This window comes from Carcharodon carcharias, chromosome 11 (genome assembly GCF_017639515.1).
Source record: "Carcharodon carcharias isolate sCarCar2 chromosome 11, sCarCar2.pri, whole genome shotgun sequence".
NCBI classification, from domain to species: Eukaryota; Metazoa; Chordata; class Chondrichthyes; order Lamniformes; family Lamnidae; genus Carcharodon; species Carcharodon carcharias.
In genome coordinates this window covers 119534097-119554426 of record NC_054477.1, presented here as the reverse complement: position 1 = coordinate 119554426, position 20330 = coordinate 119534097, and the positions used below count along the sequence as shown (strand labels likewise).

At 43.1% G+C, this 20330-nt stretch overlaps 1 protein-coding gene across 2 annotated transcripts in view; it reads right to left on the bottom strand.

Annotated features, from left to right (window-relative positions):
* Nucleotides 1–15846: 15846 nt before the first annotated feature.
* Nucleotides 15847–20330, bottom strand: part of LOC121283780 (uncharacterized protein C3orf85-like) — a 64109-nt gene continuing 59625 nt past the window's right edge. For both annotated transcript variants that reach the window (XM_041198491.1, XM_041198492.1), the window contains exon 5: nucleotides 15847–16133. In XM_041198491.1, the coding sequence (XP_041054425.1) occupies nucleotides 16058–16133 (76 nt within the window). In that variant the 3' untranslated portion in view covers nucleotides 15847–16057. The remainder of the gene's footprint in view (nucleotides 16134–20330) is intronic.

Sequence of the window (20330 nt, the reverse complement as noted above, 5' to 3'; positions counted from 1 at the left end):
TGATGGTGAGTCACCTTCTTGAACCTCTGTGGTCCGTGCATTGTAGGTGCACCCACAGCGCTGTTGGGATGAGCGTTCCAGGATTTTGACCCAACAACAGTGAAGGATAGGCAATATAGTTCCAAGTTAGAATGGTGTGTGGCTTCGAGGGGAACTTTCAGGTGGTGGCTTTCCCCTGCATCTGCTGCCTTCATTCTATAAGGTGATAGAGGTCATGATGCTGTCAAAGGAGTCTTGGTGTGTTGCTGCAATGCATCTTGTAGATGATACACACTGCTGCCACTGTGTGTCAGTAGTGGAGGGAGTGAATGTTTAAGGTGGTGGATGGGGTGCCAATCAAGTGGGCTGCTTTGTCCTGGATGGACCATTGTTGGAACTGCACTCATCCAGGCAAGTGGAGAGTATTCCATCACACTCCTGACTTGTGATTTGTAGATGGTGGACAGGCTTTGAGGAGTCAGGAGGTGAGTTACTTACCACAGAATTCCCAGCCAGACATTGACCTGCTCTTGTAGCCACAGTATTTATATGGCTAGTCCAGCTCAGTTTCTGGTCAATGGTAACCCCTAATGGGTGTTAAAATAATGGCAAACTGAATCTTAATGGTAATAAATTCTTTGCGCACAGGTCAGAAAACATGAAATACAGCTTATAGAACAGATGGTCATGCATTCCTGTTTAAGATTCTTTTAAACCCAAATTCCCTAAATATTTCCAGCTAAAAACATTTGTCATTCCCTATCTGGAGAGAAAGCAGCTGATGTATTGTAACTCTTTCGAGTACAAACACGTTTCCATCTGTTCCTATTCAGATGAAATTACATTGTTTCATAATTTGCCATGGTGAGATTTGAACTCTTGATCTTGGGGTTATAAACACAGTATCATAACCACTTGGCTATCATACCAGAACTCAGCTGATGTATTGTAAGCAAACAGTGATATCTGCTGCAGTGAACTAATCAGATGAATTGGATCACATGGCAGGATTTTTTTGTTTTGTGCTGGGACCTGGGCATTGGGGTCAAATGTTGGGAGCAGTCACCTGACATAGATTTTGCTTGGATTGGCCAATTAGTGGCCAAATGGCATGCTCGTTGTCCAGTTAAGGATGGTGGGTGGTCTCTCGAAGCTGGAGGGCCAAAAGGACACCCCCCTGCCCCCCCCCCCCCCCACCCACCCCATCATGAAAGGGGCTGCAGCCTGCTGTTGCAGGTAATAAGGATAGAGAGAGAGCACCTCCACCTTGAGTTACCCACTTAGCATTTTCAAAAGCTTTGAACTAAAAATGGCCAGAGCTCCCAGACCACCATTGTGAGGGAAAACGCCTCCACAGGGTGATCTGTTGACCCAGCTTTATCAAGATAGCTGGGGGGTGGGGGGTGGGGTGGGGTGGGGTGGTGGTTGGTGTTGGGGGTATGTGGTGTGGGGTGGTCTGTAGGGGTAGGAGTGGGGTGGGGGGCCTCAGAGCCATCCTGGAGCAGTGGACTCTGATCTGCCATCAGAGGCTGGCTCCTGGCAGCTGCCGTGATCCTGTTGCTGCAGAGGGCCTGCAGCCAACTTGAAAATTCCAGTAAATGACTTTAATTTTCCTTTTAATTGCCTTAAGAAGCTAATGGTGTTTGCAGGTGGGTAGCCATTCTGCCTCTGATCTGACTTCTGCAAATATGGCTCAAGGCCATCACGGTGCTGACAAACTGACTGGCAGCAGAAAATTACAAATCCACCCACCTCAGATTCCATCCCCATATCTATAACATTCTTGGTCTCTTGGCCACAAATATCTTCTTTAGCGGTGTAATTACTGGTTCAGAAGTGTGAAGCTGCAGTTGCTTGATTTGCATCCAATTTTAATAGTAGTCAACTGTAATGAAGAACATCTTAATTCAATTTTCAAAGAGGTTCATCCCAAGATGTTCCCATGGTCTTGATGGAAAGGAAGATGACATCAGCTGTCCCCTTGTCCTGGTGATGAATAGCACAAGAAATTCCATTTGATAGCATCTCTTCCAATGGTTTTGAGACTTGGCCACCAAACAGAATATCTTGCTTTTGTTCGACATTTTGTGATGTCCAAATGGCCTTGGTGCAATCGTTGTAGTTTTATCAAGTTTCAAACACTGCAATGACCAATCTCTCATCACGGGTGAGTAAATCATCAACTACACTCAGGCATCCTCTTTGTTCATAGTACTGTCTGAGAATGAGATTGTGTGACATGTTTGCTGGCCATCCTTTAACACAGTACTCTCTGACCTGAGCACATTCTACATCAGATTTCTGCGCATCTCTGATTTCATTCACTGAGCTGTTGCTGGTAGAGTTGTGATTTTTATCAATGCAAAGGTTTTTACCTCAACAAGGGCTCCATCACCTTGTTCAGGTCTTGCCACTGGGATATGGGACAAAGCATCTGCTGTGTTCTGCTATTTTCCTGAAACATACTCTGTCTTTGCATAAAACCTCAACATCCTCAGCCTGAATCATTGTACTCGTGGAGGCATTTTGTTAAATCCTTAGAATTTAAGAGTGTCACTAAGGGTTTGTGGTCTGTTTCTATCTTGAAGTAGAGATCAAGAAAATAATCTGCAAACTTTCCACAAACCCATGTAACAGCTAGTGTTTTTTTGTATATATCTGTTCAGTCTCTGCCAGTGAACGGGATGTGTAGCAAACTGGTCCACACTTTCCATCAATATCTGAAAGGTACAGCTCTCAGTCCTGTAGAAGATGCATCTGCAGCAACGATAATGATATCAGCATCTCTTTGATTTTCTCAAAAGACCTCCTATCGTAACAGCTGACATGGTGGCTCATTGACGAACTGCTAAGTTGGGCAGGAATTTTCCAACTTGGTTTATCATACCTATGAATCTCTGGAGCTCAGTCACATTGTGAGGAGCAGGAAACTCCTTGATTGCTCTTGTCTTCTGTCGATCAACTCTGACACCAGAAACATCCACAATATGCCCAAGGAACTTGACAGTTGACTGTGAGAATTTGAGTTTGTTGTTTAGTGTAAGTCTTGCTTCCTGTAGACATTGTAGTACAAATCGCTACTGTCATGTTCTGTCTGAGTGGATCCATGGATCAGGACTTCATTCATATGACACACAGCTCCATTCAGTCCTTCTACGATACTTATCATTGTCCGCTGGAAGATTTCTGATGCTGATGTGATGCCAAAGGGTAGTCTGCTGTAGCAAAACCTCCCAAATGGACTATGAAGTTTGTGAGCAACTTAGACTCTTCATCAAGTGTTAATTGCCAAAAATCATTATTTGCATCTAGCTTCAGGAAGATTTAACTCTTTTGCAATTTAGCCAAGCCCTTGTCCAGATGACATGGGATGAATTTCATGTTCAACTGCTTTGTTCAGCTGGGTAAGATTCGTTAGGTTTTGGCACTGGGACCATCCCTGAGTACCAGCTTGTTGGTTTTGTCACAGGTGAAAAAATTCCTTGCTTCAACATAGTCAATTTCTTTCTTTACCTTGTTAAGAGTGGATGAGAAACTTTTTCTGGGTGTAAACAGGCACACTGGCTTCGTTTCAGGACAAGGAACCATGTGGTATGCTGTCTTTAGCTTTCCTAGTCCTATAAACAGCTGTGGAAATTCAGCTCTGAAGTTTTTGAGCTGATCTCAGCTTTCCAGTTCCTCTACTCTGCAAATCAGATGTAAGTCAGTAGAGGCTTTACTGCTTAAGAGTAAACAATCCTGGTTTAGGATCATTTCTAAGGTTTCAGTGAATTTTCTCTCCATAAAAAAGGGTTGCATTTGGTTGTCTTTTGGCCTTGAGTTCTGTATTTCCTGCTCCATTGCATTTTTTGCATGATGGCTGGTGAGAACTTTTCTCCAACCACGGTTCAGCATCAGAAAGAACCAAAACTGCTGCACCTATGTCTAACCTAAGGTGCATCTTCTCTCCCTCTACGAGGATATCAGCAGTCCAGTAGCTTCCCCTTGGTTCCTGGATTTCTGCAAGGAAAGGCATCTCAATATCATTGTTATCTTCCATTTAATGGATCTTTCCACCTTTCATAGGCTTTTTGTTTTGCCTATTATGTACAAGCTTCTTGGCGCAACACATCCGGAAAGTGACATTACTTTCTCCAAAAATAGCATTCGGCCTCTTTGGAGGGAACAATCTCCATGCCTGTGCTTCTTCCGCCATCCCAACTACAGTTAGCTGCGATGGTTCATGGATGTTTTTCCTGCCTCTGCTGCTTTTGTACAGCTACCTTTCTACTTTTAAATTTAACATACTCCACTGAGCCAGTCATTTTTGGCACATGGTTCTCTCTGTAATACTGAATCACCAATTGATTTTGATCCCTGACCTCAGCTTGTCCGCTCGGTTGAATTGCATTTGTTAAGGTAAAATCACCTCTCAACTGCAATTAGTCAGACTTCATCCAAGACTCTGACAACAACTCTGTCCCTTATTAGTTCATCTTTTATGCCACCATATTCACAGTTCCTTGTTAAGTCTGTACAGATCGTTGATAAATGTACTTTTCCCTTGTTTTTGGATATGCTCTTTAAACTTAGCCTACTTGATAATGGTATTCTTTTGCAAATTAAAGTAGGCCTTTATTACTTCATCGATCCTGTGCCTGACTAGGATATCAATTGCACAGCCACCCATTGCATACAATAGCAAACTGACCTGCTTACTGAGATATCTGGGAAATCTTCAGTGCCGGTTCAGCCATGCTGCTGATTGGTTGAGACCTGTAACCTGCTTGAAGCTTTCCAATAATGGCAGAAACTTTTCCATACTTGTTCTTTTACGTGCTGATCATATAATATTCTTAGTCTCGTAGTGCTAATACAGGACATTTACAGAGTCTGTTGAGGTAAGGAAAATGTTAACTTTATTGGAACATCTCTTACTGTGGCTTCCTTGCCATGATGTCTACAAGAGTGAGCAAGATCATGAGACATTGCATCACTTCCTGTGATCTTGTATACTGTGTCTCATTAGAATATCACACAGTTAGAATTAACTCCTAGACGTACCAGACAGGTTTCAACAAGAAACAGATAAACTTTCTTATAGAGAGTTTTTTAGGTGCTACATGCTTGAACAGGATCCTCAACAGGAAGCCCCAACTCCACAAATTACCCACACTTAGGGCTCATTGGTTGTAGCCTCCAAGAATATCATGTGACCCCCTGATATACAATACAAGGGGATATACCTTCAGTTACTACATTTCTTCCCCCTCTAGTTTTTACAGTTTATATTTACAGAAAACATTTGACTATCCAATAACATATACGTATATACAACTCAGATTAAGTCTCTGAGGTGCTTTCCTTATTTGGTTGGAGCATGTAGCTCTACCACTTGAGGTTCTTCCACAGGATCAGGAACTGCACCAGATACATCATTTGAAAATGGCAGTTCAGGGTTAGGTAACTCTACAGAGATATTGGGCATGTCTATTCTAGGTCAATCTGTTACCTCAAGGATTGATGGTTCAACCTTGATCACAAGTGGAATAGTAGGTTGTTGGAATGTCTCTCAATTCCAAAGATAGTCCACATGTTTTCAAACAATTCTGTCTTCCACTTCCACCTGGAAGGATAAGGGACCAGTTTCGGAGACAATGGTTCCAGGAATCCAACAGTTCCAAAATTCCGCACAAATACTGTGTCTCCTACAGTGAATCTGCAAGCTTTTCTAAGAATATTGTGATTCAATTTTTTGATTACTCTGATTCCTCTCTATTTTCCCCTCCAAGTTTGGAAACACCAGACTTAACCTTGTACATAGGCGGTGTTTCATCAATAATTCAGGTGGTGTTGAACCCGTAGTGGAATGAGGCACTGTATGATAACTGAGAAGAAAGTGGGAAAGTTGAGTTTCTAGAGTATCTTCTGATAACCTCTTCGTTCCAGATTTGAAAGTTTGCACAGTTCTCTCATTTGATGAGGGATGGTATGGGGGTGTTTTAATATGTTTGATTCTATTTAAATTCATGAATCTCTGAAACACATGGTAAAGACATCAGAAACGATAATTTCTGGTAGACCATGTGTGCTAAAACTATGACACAGCTTCTCGATAGTTGCACTCTATGTTGATGATCTGACTTCATATACATCCATCCATTTAGAATGCACATCTATGATTAATAAAAACATGGTACCTAAGAATGGTCCAACGTAATCAATATGTAGTCTAACCCAGGGTCAACCAGACCACTCCCACGGATGCAGTGGAGCTGAAACAGACAACTTCTGTTGTTGCTGACAATGGAGACAGTGCTTGAGCATGCTTTCAATGTCATTGTCTATGCCTGGCTACCAGACATAGCTTCCCGCAAACATTTTTATCTTTGATACACCTGGATGCACACTGGGAAGCTCTGTCAAGAGTGGTTCTCTTCCTTGTGAATGGATGACAACTCTTGACAACTTAACTCTGTTTTTCAGGCATGGAATGGTCCCATCTCTTCAGAAACTTGTAAATTTGACCACCCTTGCAATACAAGGCTTTTGACAAAATTGACTCTCTGTTCGTCCAATTTCTAAATTGATTCGCACACACAGGCAAAGAATCCAAGAAATTCAGTACAAGCACAACTTCTTGTGGCACTGGAGCATGTACAATGCTATCTGGTAACAGGAGACAACTGAGTGTGTCTGCATTTGCGATGCATAGGTCAGGACGATGCATAAAGGTATACTCAAATGCAGATAATATCAAAGCCTATTCTATTCTTGCTGATGCTATTGGTGGAATTGCCTTACCTTCACTGAATAAATTCATTAATTGTTTATGGTCTGACACAATGCTGAAATGTTGTCTATGCAGATACTGTTGGAATTTCTTCACTCCGAATACCACTGATTAACCCTCCTTTTATAGCCGGGAATAACCCTTCTCGGCTGTAGAGAGGGTTCTCGAAATTTAGCCAATGAACCTTTCTAATCCATTTTCCATACTATGTGATAACACAGCAACTGCACCATAAGAAGAGTCCCTGGAGATTGTAATTTTCCTGAGTTCCTCCATCCATTCCATTTCCTGATTTGCAGCTATTTCTGGGATGTTATTTGTGTCCTCTATAGTGGTGGAGGTGTAACCTGGGCAGGACTGGGACCGATGTCCCAGGGGAATATTTGCTAGAGTGGTTGGGGAGGGTTTAAACTAAAATGGCAGGGGGATGGGAACCTATGCAAGGAGTCAGAAGAGAAAGAATCAAGGACAAGAACAAAAGACATAAAGGGGAATAAGAAAAGTGATAGGCAGAGAAATCAAAGGCAAGAATCAAACAGGGCCTCAGTGAAAAATAGTGGGAACGGGCCAAGTAATGTTAAAAAGACAAGCCTTAAGGCTTTGTGTCTTAACGCGAGGAGCATTTGCAATAAAGTGGATGAATTAACTGCGCAAATAGATGTAAACAGGTATAATATAGTCGGGATTACGGAGACATGGCTGCAGGGTGACCAGGGATGGGAACTGAACATCCAGTATTCAGTATTTAGGAAGGACAGACAAAAAGGAAAAGGTGGTGGAGTTGCTTGCTGGTTAAAGAGGAAATTAACGCAATAGTGAAGAAAGATATTAGCTCCGAAGATGTGGAATCTGTATGGATAGAGCTGCGAAACACTAAGGGGCAAAAAAACATTAGTGGGGGTTGTATATAGATCCCCACTAGTGGTGATGTTAGGAATGGCATTAAACAGGAAATTAGAGATGCATGCAATAAAGGAACATCTGTAATTATGGGTGGGTTTAATCTGCATATAGATTGAGCAAATCAAATTAGTAACAATACCACAGAGGAGGAATTCCTGGAGTGTACAACTAGAGAACAGGCCATCCTAGACTGGGTATTCTGTAATGAGAAAGGAATAATTGGCAATCTAGTTGTGCGAGGCCCCTTGGGGATGAGCGACCATAATATGATAGAATCCTTCATCAAGATGGAGAGTGATGTAGTTGATCCTGAGACTAGGGTCCTGAATCTTAATAAAGGAAACTATGATGGTATGAGGTGCAAATTGGCTATGATGGATTGGGAAACGTTACCTAAAGGGATGACGGTGGATAGGCAATGGCAAACGTTCAAAAAGCACATGGGTGAACTGCAACAATTGTTTATTCCTGTCTGCAAAAGTAAAACAGGAAAGGTGGCCAAACCATGGCTTACAAGGGAAATTAGTGATAGTATTAGATCCAAGGAAGAGGCAGACAAATTGACCAGAAAAAACAATAGGCCTGAGGATTGGGGGCAGTTTAGAATTCAGCAAAGGAAGACCAAGAGATTGATTAAGAAGGGGAAAATAGAGCATGAGAGTAAGCTTGTGAGGAACTAAAAACTGATTGTAAAAGTTTCTATAGGTATGTGAAGAGAAAAAGATTGGTGAAGACAAATGTAGGTCCCTTACAGTCAGAAACAGGGGAATTTATAATGGGGAACAAAGAAGTGGCTGACCAACTAAATACATACTTTGGTTCGGTCTTCACAAAGGAGGACACAAATAACATACCAGAAATGTGGTTTACTGAGGGGGAGGAACTGAAAGAAATCAGTATTAGTAAGGAAATGGTGTTGGGGAAATTGATGGGATTGAAGGCCCATAGATCCCCAGGGCCTGATAATCAACATCCCAGAGTACTCATGGAAGTGGCACTAGAAATAGTGGATGCATTAGTGGTCATCTTCTGAGATTCTATAGACACTGGAACCGTTCCTAAAGATTGGATGGTAGCTAATGTAACCCCACTATTTAAAAAGGGAGGTGGAGAGAAAACAAGGAATTATAGACCAGTCAGCCTGACGTCGGTAGTGGGAAAAATTCTAGAGCCCATTATAACGTATTTAAAAGCTGAGCACTTGGAAAACAGTAGCAGAATCAGACAGACTCAGCATGGATTTAAGAAAGGGCAATCATGCTTGACAAATCTACTGGAATTTTTCAAGAATGTAACTAATGGAGTTGATGAGAGGGAGCCAGTGGATGTGGTTTATTTGGACTTTCAGAAGGCTCTCGACAAAGTCCCTCATAAGAGATTAGCGAATAAAATTAAAGCGCATGGGATTGGGGACAATGTATTGAGATGGATAGAAAACCGGTTGGCAGACAGGAAACAAAGAGTAGGAATAAACGGGTCTTTTTCCGAATGGCAGGCAGTGACTGGTGGGGTACTGCACGGATCGGTGCTGGGACCCCAGTTGTTCACAATATATATTAATAATTTATATGAGGGAACTAATTGTAATATCTCCAAATTTGCAGATGACACAAAGCTGGGTGGGAGGGTGAGCTGTGAGGAGAATGCAGAGCTGCTTCAGTGTGATTTGGACAAGTTGCGTGAGTGGGCAAATGCATGGCAAATGGAGTATAATGTGAATAAATGTGAGGTTATCCACTATGGTAGCAAAAACACGAAGGCAGATTATTATCTGAATGGCTATAAATTGAGAGCGGGGAATGTGCAACGAGACCTGGGTGTCCTCATACATCAGTCGCTGAAGGTAAGCATGTATGTGCAGCAGGTGGTAAAGAAGGCAAATGGTATGTTGGCCTTCTTAGCCAGAGGATTCGAATACAGGAGCAGGGATGTCTTGCTGCAATTATACAGGGCCTTGGTGAGACCATACTTGGAATATTTTGTGCAGTTTTGGTCTCCTTATCTGAGGAAGGATATTCTTGCTATAGAAGGAGTGCAGCGAAGGTTTACCAGACCAGACCTGGGATGGCGGGACTGACATATGAGGAGAGATTGAGTTGGTTAGGATTATATTTGCTGGAGTTCAGAAGAATAAGGGGGGATCTCATAAAACCTATAAAAGTCTAACAGGACTAAACAGGGTAGAAGCATGAAGCATGTTCCCGATGGTGGGGGAGTCCAGACCAAGGGTCACAGTCTGAGGATACGGGGTAGACCATTTAGGACTGAGATGGTGAGAACTTTCTTCACCCAGAGAGTGGTGAGCCTGTGGAATTCGTTACGACAGAAAGTACTTGAGACCAAAACATTGTATGCTTTCAAGAAGGAGTTATAGTTGGAGGAATATAAACTGGAGGAACAGCACCTCATCTTCCAACTAGGCACTTTACAGCCTTCCAGACTGAATATTAAATTCAACAACTTTAGATCTTGAACTCCCTCCTCCATTCCCACCCCCTTTCTGTTTCTTCCCCCTTTTGTTTTTTCCAATAATTTATATCGATTTTTCTTTTCCCACCTATTTCCATTATTTTTAAATCTTTTATGCCCTGCTAGCCTTTCCACCCCACCCCCACTAGAGCTGTACCTTGAGTGCCCTACCATCCATTCTTAATTAGCACATTCGTTTAGATAATATCACCACCTTCAACGCCTGTGTTCTTTTGTTCTTTTGTCTGTGACATCTTTTGATTATCTGCTCCTATCACTGCTTGCTTGTCCCTACAACCACACCACCACCCCCCCACCCAACCTTAAACCAGCTTATAGTTCACCCCTTTCCTAAGATTCACTCAGTTCTGCTGAAGGGTCATGAGGACTCGAAACGTCAACTCTTTTCTTCTCCGCCGATGCTGCCAGACCTGCTGAGTTTTTCCAGGTAATTCTGTTTTTGTTTTAGATATAGCTCTTGGGGCAAAAGGGATCAAAGGGTATGGGGAGAAAGCAAGAGCACGCTATTGAGTTGGATGATCAGCCATGATCATAATGAATGGCGGAGTAGGCTCGAAGGGCCGAATGGCCTACTCCTGCTCCTACTTTCTATGTTTCTATGAAGACTGAAGCAAAATACTTGGTTAATTCATCTGCCATCTCTCTGCTTTCCATTATCAATTCCCCAGACCCACTCTCCATAGGACCAACGCTCATTTTATTAACTCTCTTATTTAAATATCTATAGAAACTTTTAATATCCATCTCTATATTGCTAACTATCTTTCTCGCATGCTCTAATTTTTCTCTCCTTATTAATCTTTTTGACATTCTTTGCTGTTCTTTATGTTGCTAATCTTCTGACATGCATAATTATATGCTTTTTCTTTAAGTTTGATACTGTGTTTAACTTTTTTAATTAACCACAGATGGTGGACCCTCCCCTTGGAATTTTTATTTCTCATTGGAATGTAACTATTCTGTGTATTCTGAAATATCCCTTGAAATGTCTGCCACTGAACCTCTGGTGACCTCTCCCTTAACCTCATTTGCCAGTTCATTTTAGCTAGCTCCGCTTTCATGCCCTCATAATTGCCCTTATTTAAGATTTAAATACTAGTTATGGGCGCACTTGTTTCTCCCACAAAATGAATGTAAAATTCAATCATGTTATGATCGCTGCTACCTAGGGGTGCCTTTACTATGAGATTATCAATTAATCCTATCTCATTGCTCAAGACCAGGCCTAGTATAACCTGCTCTCTGGTTGGCTCCAGAAAGTGCTGTTTTAAGAAACTATCCTGAAAACATTATATGAACTTTTCATTTAGGCTACCTTTGCACATTTGATTTTTCCGTCTATATGTAAATTAAAATCTCCAATGATTATTGCTGTACTTTTCTGCCAACCTCCCACTATCTCTTCTTTTGTACACTGTCCTACTGTATTATAATTAGGGGGCCTGTACACCATTCCCACAAGTGACTTCTTGCCTTCATTATTCCTCATTTCAACCCAAAACCGCTTCTACATCATTAATTCCTGAACTTAGGTCATCTGTCTCTAATGTGCTAATATCATTATTAATTAACAGAGCCACACTTCCACCTTTTCCTAACTTCCACCCTTCCTAGATGTCACACACCCTTCAATATTCAGGTCCCAATCTATGTCATCCTGTAGCCATGTCTCTGTAATGGCTATCAAATAATATTCACTTATCACTGGGAGCTGAGCTTTCTGTTGCCTTTAAGACACTGGTACTGTGGCGATGCCCTTTATCTGTACAGATTTTCCAGTGTTTGTCTTCACTTTAGCAGTTGTCCGCTCCAGTTTTAGCCGCTGGGTACCTTCATTTAGTTATTTAAATGTGTGCTGTCCTGTCACTGTAGTTGAGGCTCTCGTATCTACCTCCATTATTAGTGGCTTCCCATTAACTTGGATTGTGGCAGTGATAGGTTCGTTTTTTACAGCGGTGACAATACACAGGGAATAGATATCAATATTGGCAGCTTCAGGTTCTGCTGTACTTTTGAATTCAATCATGTCGGATTGCTGCTTTATGGGCTGTTTCGACTTTGCCTTGCATTGCCTTACTACATGACCTTTCATATGGCAGTAATGGCATTCTGTGTCTGGTATGTGGTCACCCCCACATCTATAACAAAGTAACCTTGGAATTGCTGCCAAAGTATTTCTGTTAGGCCTTTTCGTGTTTCTAACAGTGGATATTGCGTCTTGCTTCACCACTGTCTCTCTGGTTTTCACGCTACACCCGGCGGTAGATTCCTGCCCCACGTGAAGAACAGCGTCATGTTTTATGTGTTGTAAAGTGCAACTAGCCACTTTCCATGGCTAGTGTTATTTCTGTAGTGCGCTTCAAATTGATGTCAACCTCCGCAAGTAAATGTCACTGAATCATGTCATCGTGAACTCCACAAACTAATCGGTCCTTCAGCATATCATTTAGTATGTCTCTGAAATCGTAGTGTTCTGTCAGCTGCTTCAACTTCGCTATGTAGGTTAACTCTGGAATTAAATTTGAACCCCTGCATTATTACAGATGGCTTCAGCTGGAAATGCATTTTCTCGAGGCCCACTAATTCACTAAAGGATTTAGAATTGGGCACACCCAGGGCCGTCAGATTGAGGATGAGATTGTATGTTTTGCTATCACATACACTCAAAATTATTGTTTTCTGCTTTTCTTCTGTAGTAATTTCATGCACTACGAAATAAAAACCAAGGCGCTCTACATACTGGCTCCAGTCTTCCATTGTCACATGGTAAGCATCAATTCTGCTGAAGAATGGCATGCCTAGAGAGTAGTCTTTTCTTTTTTCTTAAGGACTGATGTACTCACATTAACAAGGCAAGGTGCAGCGTCAGAGCTATTTTACCCTTGTCACCAAATGTAAATGACTTGATATACCAAACAGGTTTCAACAAGAAATACATAAACTTTATTACAGAGCGCTTTTCAGGTGCTACAAGCTTGAACAGGATCCTCAACAGGAAACCCTGCCCCCTGGATTACCTGCATTTAGAACTCATTGGTTGGGGCCCCCAAGAACATCACATGGCCCCTGATAGACAGTAGGAGAGGATATACCTTCAGTTACTACCTTATACTACAATATCAGGGCCAAAATTCTGCCTATAGTGAAAAGACAAATAATCCTTTTAGTCAAATGTTAACAGTTGCTGGAATACAGTTAAATGGTGATTGGGTACACATCCAAATCTCACCCAGTAACATTCTTCATACAGTGGATTTTGGCAGGTTACTCAGCAGAGAGCACATACAGCCCAGCACCCACTTACCTGATTTCCACCCAAGGACATTTCTTAATATGGACCATAACAGAAACCCAAATCGCTGCTCTTCCTGGATCTGCAAACTGCTTTGGCTGGAAATCATACCTACAGCCTTATGAGTGACTCTGTGCCTCAGCAAGCTTTCTCATGGATGATACCTTTGGAGCCTTGGGGGACATATATCAATCTTTAAGTCCATGGTCCCAGTAATCTGCAGATATCTCAATACTTCCACCCTCCCCTTTTCACTCATTCGAAACCTATTATATTTATAACTTCCATAACTTCCAACAAAAGGTCACAGGTCTAAAACATGAAATCTGTTTCTCCCTCCAAAGATGCTGCCAGACCCATTGAGTATTTCCAGCATCCAAAATATTTTGCTTTTGAATTCCTGTCTCCATTGCAATTACTACTGTTGTGTACTACTGTTGTGTAGAGTGTCAGATTACATATTCAAGATTAATAGTCTTTTGGTAGTAAAGAACTTGAGTATGGTGAAAAAGAGACATGTCTAAGCTTTCCATCATACACTCATCAGCACACTTGCAAGAATGCCAATATAAGGGGGAAAAAAATAACAATTTATACTGTTGCTCAAATTTTTGAGATGCCTTGCCCTTGCAGGGTAATCAGAGGTAGACTGGGCACTTTTCAGGGCCGAAAGTGATGGCTTTAGGCCCATTCATGAGTTTGCTTGATCTGCAGTGTGGAATGATTAGATCAGGGTATCCATTATCCTGCAGGATGCCTTTGATGCGCCCTATTTCAGAATCAAGCTTACACGATGAGCAAATGGCTCAGTCTCTATGCACAAGGTTGCTAATAAAACAAATCTTATAGCATGTAGAACTGTAAGAATCCCAACGTGTATACTGACCAGTGAAGGTAGGCTTGCATAGACCATGGTAGAGAACCCCCAGCAGAATTCTCAACCACTATGTCAAGGAAGGGGAGTTCATTTGATTGCTCCATTTCATCGGTGAATTTGAGCACAGGATGGAGCCCATTAAGATGTGTAAGGAAGTTACTACATGCTGCTACGGATTTAAATATAGCAAATACATTATCCACATATCAGAAATACGTTCAGTTTTTCATGGAACCCAACAAAGATGTTTGAGAGAGCTGGGCCAAGAGGGGATCCCTTGGCAACATCTATTTGGGTGTACATGATTTCATGAAAACTGAATTCAACTGTGCTTAGTTGCTGAGTTCATAAGTTCAATGGATACTAATTCACACAATGGTGGCGGGTCTAGATCGCCATGATATAGTGCTGCAACGCATATATCTATGGCTTCCTTATGTGAAACATTGGTGAATAGGCTAGCAATGTCAAATGAATACATAGACACAGCACTGCTATCGATATGCAAGTCCTGTATGGCCTTGCAAATGTGAAGGAGTCCTTCACCGTGTATGTGGAAAACTTGATCAAAACTGGTTGTAACAATTCGCCCAACCATTTGGCCAATTCATGTTGTGCAGAACTAGTCACAGATAAGGTAGCGCGTAGAGGGTCATAACTTTTGTGTGTCTTGGGCTGCCATACATATGCAGACATAGCAAACCATGAGGACAAACCCTGCCATATATACCACACAGTAGCTCATTGCTCTTGCACAAGTCCAGCAAGCATTTTTTTTTAGCTTACTTTCAAGCAAGGCTGTCCAGTCATGTTGAGCGGCATGTCCAATGGATATGACCTTGGACATGTCATTAAAAATGGCGTGCATTTTGTTGATATAGTCACACTTGTTAAGGATGACTAGTCCCGTCCCTTTGTCATGTTTACTGGGTTGGTCTTAAGACCTCGCAACACTAACACACAACATGCGTTGCATGTGAAAGTCTGACAGGTTGTTTGGAATCTAGGTTAAATTCTATATTTCTGCTAAATATGACAGGGTAAAATGTGCAAATCAAGACTGAGTATGACAACGGCAAAGCATTCTATTCCTCAGTACTGGGCTCCCTCACCACAAACAGCATACAAATTCAGCCTTTAACCTGAATATCTTTATATACCAAGCACTAACATTTAAAGATGCTGCAAGGTTGTAAGGCTAATTTTTCAAGTTTGACTGTGATGGAAAAGCCTTTAATGTAAGTGTATCTCTTTAACATAATAGGCTGTCTACCCATGATCTCTGGTGATGCTTCCAGTTCAGGAACACATTGGGGAATTAATGTAATGTACTGGCATCTGACATGGATGCTGGACTGTTTCTATCCTTTTCTCACTGGGGAAAACAGTCAGTTTATTTAGTTCTAAAATGTCAGCAAACATTACAAATCATTCTGAATAAAATCAGGGATGTGCAGATAAATAATATCACAACACAGAGTGAATTTTTTACCATCAATATTTATTGATTAACATTTTTCAGGCAATGCTGAATGTATGGCCCCTACTCTGGATAAATCTTGGCACAGTTAGAGCTCATTGAGCTGTGGTTACATTGTGCTTTGTTGCAAGCAGAGAGGCATTCCCATGCTGTCAGGGCAGACTGATTGGCAATGACATGATTTCTGGGCCTTTACTATCTGCTCTGAATTAATCACAAGATTAGAATTGTTTGAAGTCATTTTTATCCATCAATTCTTTGGAATCATTTGTATGTGGGTTGCTGTTGAAGATAAACGCTTGTCTGTCGCAGGTAATCCATGTAGCTCCTGATATGCTCCCTACAAAGGACCACAGTAGAAATGCAGGCTTAGACAGACAACAATCCACAGGGTTATGTTAGCACAGTCCTTCTGAAGGTGAACATTTTTTCCAAAAGAGCTGCAACATTACAATGGCAATTTCCAGAAATATAGAAACTAACTTCACAATATTTGTGAAATTGCGTACTTTCTTAGGGTGTTGGAAACCAATCCGCAGGGCACAGCTACTAACCCCACATGTACCAACAAATCTGAAATACATTACAATGAAACAAATCTCTTATAACAGGCTGTAATTTTTCTAAAACAAACATGTTACTTATAGGGCAAATTTTTCACCACTGGAGTGCATTTCAGAAATTCAAGGGCATGATTTCCTGACCATGCAGTGTGCACCTAGTATTCCAATGGGTAAGGCTGCTGCTGGGAGCCTGAAAGTCATACAATTATTCTTAATAATCTCTGAGCAAAGATTTTATTCCTTGGGAGAAATAGAACTTTCAGACTGAATCCATGTTCAAGTAATTGCATGTGGGAAGAGGACAGAGGATATTTACTTACAAAATTAATGTCAATTGTTAAAAGAATGCACCAAAGAATTTCAAGATTATGCAAGCTGCAGAAATGATGCACTAGGGACATTTTGGCAAGCCAGATACTTTGGAGAAAATGCTAATCTTCACAATCCTTCAACCCAACTTTCAATGGAGGAATTCTACTTTCGAAAGAAAATACCACACACTCCCAATCCTACACCCACTCTTAGACACTGTACAGTGACATTGCAGAAAAACTTGCATACTCCTATGACCCTGTGAGCCAAGCTGCCAAGATGATAACTTCTGTTAAAGGCATTTAAGTCTGACAGATTTAAAGGTAGGAGCAGACTAGACAAAGTCCACCAATTCTGCTAATAGGAGTTGTCAGTCAGGCTTTGTCGATGTCAAAAACAAAAAAACTGCGGATGCTGGAAATCCAAAACAAAAACAGAATTACCTGGAAAAACTCAGCAGGTCTGGCAGCATCGGCGGAGAAGAAAAGAGTTGACGTTTCGAGTCCTCATGACCCTTCGACAGAACTTGCGTTCGAGTCCAAGAAAGAGTTGAAATATAAGCTGGTTTAAGGTGTGTGTGTGGGGGGCGGAGAGATAGAGAGACAAAGAGGTGGAGGGGGGGGTGGGGGGGTGTGATTGTAGGGACAAACAAGCAGTGATAGAAGCAGATCATCAAAAGATGTCAACGACAATAGTACAATAGAACACATAGGTGTTAAAATTAAAGTTGGTGATATTATCTAAACGAATGTGCTAATTAAGAATGGATGGTAGGGCACTCAAGGTATAGCTCTAGTGGGTTTTTTTTTATATAATGGAAATAGGTGGGAAAAGGAAAATCTTTATAATTTATTGGAAAAAAAAAGGGAAAGGGGGAAACAGAAAGGGGGTGGGGATGGGGGAGGGAGCTTACGACCTAAAGTTGTTGAATTCAATATTCAGTCCAGAAGGCTGTAAAGTCCCTAGTCGGAAGATGAGGTGTTGTTCCTCCAGTTTGCGTTGGGCTTCACTGGAACAATGCAGCAAGCCAAGGACTGACATGTGGGCAAGAGAGCAGGGTGGAGTGTTGAAATGGCAAGTGACAGGGAGGTTTGGGTCATTCTTGCAGGACAGACCGCAGGTGTTCTGCAAAGCGGTCGCCCAGTTTACGTTTGGTCTCTCCAATGTAGAGGAGACTACATTGGGAGCAACGGATGCAGTAGACTAAGTTGGGGGAAATGCAAGTGAAATGCTGCTTCACTTGAAAGGAGTGTTTGGGTCCTTGGACGGTGAGGAGAGAGGAAGTGAAGGGGCAGGTATTGCATTTTTTGCGTGGACATGGGGTGGTGCCATAGGAGGGGGTTGAGGAGTAGGGGGTGATGGAGGAGTGGACCAGGGTGTCCCGGAGGGAGCGATCCCTACGGAATGCCGATAAGGGGGGTGAAGGGAAGATGTGTTTGGTGGTGGCATCATGCTGGAGTTGGCGGAAATGGCGGAGGATGATCCTTTGAATGCGGAGGCTGGTGGGGTGATAAGTGAGGACAAGGGGGACCCTATCATGTTTCTGGGAGGGAGGAGAAGGCGTGAGGGCGGATGCGCGGGAGATGGGCCGGACACGGTTGAGGGCCCTGTCAACGACCGTGGGTGGAAAACCTCGGTTAAGGAAGAAGGAGGACATGTAAGAGGAACTGTTTTTGAATGTAGCATCATCGGAGCAGATGCGACGGAGGCGAAGGAACTGAGAGAATGGGATGGAGTCCTTACAGGAAGCGGGGTGTGAGGAGCTGTAGTCGAGATAGCTGTGGGAGTCGGTGGGTTTGTAATGGATATTGGTGGACAGTCTATCACCAGAGATTGAGACAGAGAGGTCAAGGAAGGGAAGGGAAGTGTCAGAGATGGACCACGTGAAAATGATGGAGGGGTGGAGATTGGAAGCAAAATTAATAAATTTTTCCAAGTCCTGACGAGAGCATGAAGCGGCACCGAAGTAATCATCGATGTACCAGAGAAAGAGTTGTGGAAGGGGGCCGGAGTAGGACTGCAACAAGGAATGTTCCACATACCCCATAAAGAGACAGGCATAGCTGGGGCCCATGCGGGTACCCATAGCCACACCTTTTATTTGGAGGAAGTGAGAGGAGTTGAAGGAGAAATTGTTCAGTGTGAGAACAAGTTCAGCCAGACGGAGGAGAGTAGTGGTGGATGGGGATTGTTCGGGCCTCTGTTCGAGGAAGAAGCTAAGGGCCCTCAGACCATCCTGGTGGGGGATGGAGGTGTAGAGGGATTGGACGTCCATGGTGAAGAGGAAGCGGTTGGGGCCAGGGAACTGGAAATTGTTGATGTGACGTAAGGTGTCAGAGGAATCACGGATGTAGGTGGGAAGGGACTGGACAAGGGGAGAGAGAAGGGAGTCAAGATAACGAGAAATGAGTTCTGTGGGGCAGGAGCAAGCTGAGACGATCGGTCTACCGGGGCAGTTCTGTTTGTGGATTTTGGGTAGGAGGTAGAAGCGGGCCGTCCGAGGTTGGGCGACTATCAGGTTGGAAGCTGTGGGAGGGAGATCCCCAGAGGAGATGAGGTCACTGACAGTCCTGGAAACAATGGTTTGATGTTCAGTGGTGGGGTCATGGCCCAGGGAGAGGTAGGAGGAAGTGTCTGCGAGTTGACGCTCAGCCTCCGCGAGGTAGAGGTCAGTGCGCCAGACAACAACAGCACCACCCTTGTCAGCGGGTTTGATGACAATGTCAGGGTTGGACCTGAGAGAATGGAGTGCAGTAAGTTCAGAGAGAGACAGGTTAGAATGGGTGAGAGGAGCAGAGAAATTGAGACGGCTAATGTCGCGCCGACAGTTCTCAATGAAAAGATCGAGAGAAGGTAAGAATCCAGAGGGAGGGGTCCAGGTGGAGGGAGAATATTGGAGATGGGTAAAAGGATCTGTTGAACTGGGAGAGGACTCCTGCCCAAAGAAGTGAGCCCGGAGACGAAGACGGCGGAAGAAGAGTTTAGTATCATGCTGAGCCCGAAATTCATTGAGGTGAGGGCGTAAGGGTATGAAACTAAGTCCTTTGCTGAGCACTGAACGTTCAGCATCGGAGAGGGGAAGGTCAGGGGGTATAGTGAATACACGGCTGGGGTTGGGATTGGAAGAAAGGGTGGGGACGGAGGAACAGGCAGGGGTGGGGGGTCCTAGATGGGTGTTGGTGTCAATGAGTTGTTGTAGCTTGCGTTCCTTAGCACTTGAGAGAAAGAGAAAAAGTTTCTTGTTGAGGCGTCGGATGAGCCAAAGGATAAAATGAAACGTTCTCCTCCCTCCCAGAAACATGATAGGGTCCCCCTTGTCCTCACTTATCACCCCACCAGCCTCCGCATTCAAAGGATCATCCTCCGCCATTTCCGCCAACTCCAGCATGATGCCACCACCAAACACATCTTCCCTTCACCCCCCTTATCGGCATTCCGTAGGGATCGCTCCCTCCGGGACACCCTGGTCCACTCCTCCATCACCCCCTACTCCTCAACCCCCTCCTATGGCACCACCCCATGTCCACGCAAAAAATGCAATACCTGCCCCTTCACTTCCTCTCTCCTCACCGTCCAAGGACCCAAACACTCCTTTCAAGTGAAGCAGCATTTCACTTGCATTTCCCCCAACTTAGTCTACTGCATCCGTTGCTCCCAATGTA